The 3,253-nt window shown below is 38.6% G+C and overlaps 1 protein-coding gene across 1 annotated transcript in view; it reads right to left on the bottom strand.

Annotated features, from left to right (window-relative positions):
• Positions 1 to 452: 452 nt before the first annotated feature.
• The window catches only part of LOC123156353 (pheophytinase, chloroplastic), a 5,542-nt gene continuing 2,741 nt past the window's right edge, over positions 453 to 3,253 (bottom strand). Inside the window, exons 4-6 of the mRNA XM_044574484.1 lie at positions 2,860 to 3,051; positions 2,623 to 2,779; positions 453 to 989 (exon numbers count right to left, since the gene is read on the bottom strand). Coding sequence (XP_044430419.1) covers positions 747 to 989; positions 2,623 to 2,779; positions 2,860 to 3,051 — 592 coding nt within the window. The 3' untranslated portion in view covers positions 453 to 746. The remainder of the gene's footprint in view (positions 990 to 2,622; positions 2,780 to 2,859; positions 3,052 to 3,253) is intronic.

Below are 3,253 nucleotides of genomic sequence, written 5' to 3'. Positions count from 1 at the left end.
TGTAATATATTTACCAGGAAACCCCTTTATGTTCAACATATCAAATAAAAGTTGCCAATTAGTCTTAGAGTAAAGTGCATTTTGTGTCCCTCAACTTATCCTAGTATTAAGAGTTTTTTTTAGCGAAACAGCAGGACTCTGTTCTGTTTTTCTTGATTTTTTTTAAAAGGTACATTGTATCAATTACAAACGAAAGAAAAGCAGAAGAAAAACACACTAAAAAATGTTGCACCAATAAAATGTTGAGGAATGGAAAAGCAGAAGTAAAACACACTAAAAAGGTATTAAGAATTGAGGGATGAATGTTGCACCAATAAAATGTTGAGGGATGAAAACCACCCTTCACGATAAGCTGAGGGACGAAAAGAGCACTTTACTCTTAATCTTACAGGTAGAAACTGATGAGACTAATATACCTTGAATGGAAGACACGCTAGAGGATACAAAGATAATGGAGCAGGAAAATGTTGTTGCAGTTACTGTTCGGTGATAAAACTGTTGCTTACCTCAAACTTTACAGGTATTCACCGAGCAGGAAAATATGTGATCTTGAATTCCTATGAATACAACCACGACAGATGTTTGACGCCCAATGCTAACTCTGTACTACACATATTCACATTCACTAAAATATTTGAACTTGTCTCTATTTCGTACATCTAGGCATCAACCTGACTACTTTACATAAAGAATAATGAATACAATATACAATTGAAGCTTCTACTATCTAACGAACTACGGACGAATCATCTGGACACTACCCTTATGTTGGAGGCATGCCGCTTCAAGAATGAGCTCAGTTGGCTCCACAGGGAAATTTGGGAACCGAAGAGCCGCACACTAACTGATTTCTTGGACCCTGTCCTGACAAACTCCAGCTCCTTCGACACACCATGTTCTTGAAAGCTGGAATCTTCAAGAAATGGGAGGTCAACTGAACCCTCAGACTCCACATTCTTAAGCCATCCTCGGAGCAAATAGTTTATAACCTGACCAAAGACAAAAGTTCAGCTGTCATCATCATTGAAACGAAACTCACTAGCCATGAATGTAAACCCGAGTTGGTTTTCACAGCTTTGACTTCACGAGTGGTGTAGTTTCTAACAGCTTAAGACCCATGACAACGTAAAGATTGCTTTGGCTGGATTTGACCAACTAAATCTTTTTTCACACGATAATTAGGTTGCCGAAATATCTAAAACTTGACTTAGCCTACTAAACTTCTAACTTGACACAATGTTGCACAATATGGCAGGTTCATGAGCCTAAAACGTTTCCACTGCTAAGGCAAATAAAGAGAGAATATCGCTTGCTTGAATGATAATGTGAAGATGACCTTTGGGTTGAATAGCTTGGACACACAAGATGATTATGAAAACTAACTAACAATCTTGAAGGTTTCTTCTAATATCAGAAAGTAATACAATAATAAATTACAGACAAGATAGATGTGTTTGCCCACAGCAGATCTTCATCTGTGCTTGGCGCTCCAAGCTAGTGGCCCCTACGGGCCTTGCCTTGACATAACTGTAAGTTGAACCCCCCATGTCAGCTTCGTTCATTGCATGTAGGTCTCCAATATCTTTTGTTGTTGGATTTCTCTTGAACGAAAATTGTTCTGCTGGTTGGCAATCCATTGCATGTGAGGCTAGGCTTGGAGTGACTTGCTTCGGGTATGAGTATGTTTTTGCTTGGTACGACTTGTATTGTCTTTGTCGGAAAAAATGACTTGTATTGTACTCTGTCCGGAAATACTTGTCGGAGAAATGGATGTATCTAGACGTATTTTAGTTCTAGATACATTCATTTTTATCCATTTCTCCGACAAGTATTTTCGGATGGAGGGAGTATGATTGTATCATTGTTAATTTCCTAGCGTGGCTGACTAGTGGGCACTATTGGTCCCAGTGGAGGAGCTAGAGGGTGGACAGGGTGAGGCCACCCTGGATTTTTCCAATAGCTTTTATATCATAGAATTTTTTTTCTTGAAAAATTATGAATAAATAAATTTATATTAACATTTACATTGTTGGCCCACCCTCACCCATTAGGCTGGATCCGCCACTGATTGGTCCAATCCGTTGTAAAATATAGAAGTGTAGGTGTGAAATGTTATGTTTACAGAGTCTAGTTATGTCAATTGCTTGCTTAAACTATACTCCCTCCGTCCCAAAATTCTTGTCTTAGATTTGTCTAAATACGGATGTATCAAGTCATGTTTTAGTATTAGGTACATCCGTATCTAGACAAATCTAAGACAAGAATTTTGGGACGGAGGGAGTAGTTTTGAAGTGGTTGCTTAGAGTGTAGTTTTGACAAAAGAAATGTAGTTCTGTGATAAATACTCTAAAACGAAAGGCAAAATTTACGAAGATATTTTTATATTTTATTTATTTGAACTCATTTTAGGTTTAAATTTGAAAAAAGGGAGGACAATGCACAGGTCCAACAAAGATCTTCTCAAATTTTTGGATTGTTAACTGTCGATTTTAAAGTTGCATGTTTGCAGCCTGATGGTAGTTTGCACTAGATATATGTTAGTACCTTTATGAATGATCAATGGGAGTATATTGTATAAATACAAAGGGGGGCTACAATTTGCACACGGCGTGCAATAGTTACCTCAGGAACCTCGTCGTGAGGACAGTGACCGGCAGGGCTAATTTCATAATAGGGTGCTTCTGGCACCTGTTGCTTGACTCTGATACCCCAATAAGGTGTAACCCACGGGTCTTCTTTCCCATACATAAGGGAAATGGGAATGTCCTGCCTTTGGCACCTGCAGATGATCAGTGTTAAAGTGGAAACTGACATTTGTAAGCAATAGAGCAATTCATCAGGTTGGGCTTTCCATCTCACCTAGACAGTGCCTCCTGAAAGGATATCTGGCCCATTGGAGCAAACATAATGGAGGCAAATGATGCAGCAGCTGCCGGGTGTTCTGTTGTCTCTATAATACGCGAGAACACCTTGTCAACATTTGTTGAGTGGTCAGCATATACTTGCCTGAGTATCTTCTGTATACTTCTTGGGTCGCTTATCTTCTGCCACCTGTATCAAAAAGGGATCAATAGGCTATCCAATTTGTAGGATCCAATGCATGGATATTGGATAACAAACACAATCCTAATGATGCTATAATCTCGCATAATTACCATGATATCCTAGTATGTGGAGAGAAATAATAGTACGAGAATTACACTAAATTCCAGGCAGAAGTTCATGGTTTATATGAGAAAGTGTTTTTTTTTTG

This window comes from Triticum aestivum, chromosome 7B, assembly GCF_018294505.1.
Source record: "Triticum aestivum cultivar Chinese Spring chromosome 7B, IWGSC CS RefSeq v2.1, whole genome shotgun sequence".
In the NCBI taxonomy this organism is placed as follows: Eukaryota; Viridiplantae; Streptophyta; class Magnoliopsida; order Poales; family Poaceae; genus Triticum; species Triticum aestivum.
The sequence above is the reverse complement of the archived record's forward strand: the minus strand, read 5'-3'. Positions and strand labels throughout refer to the sequence as shown.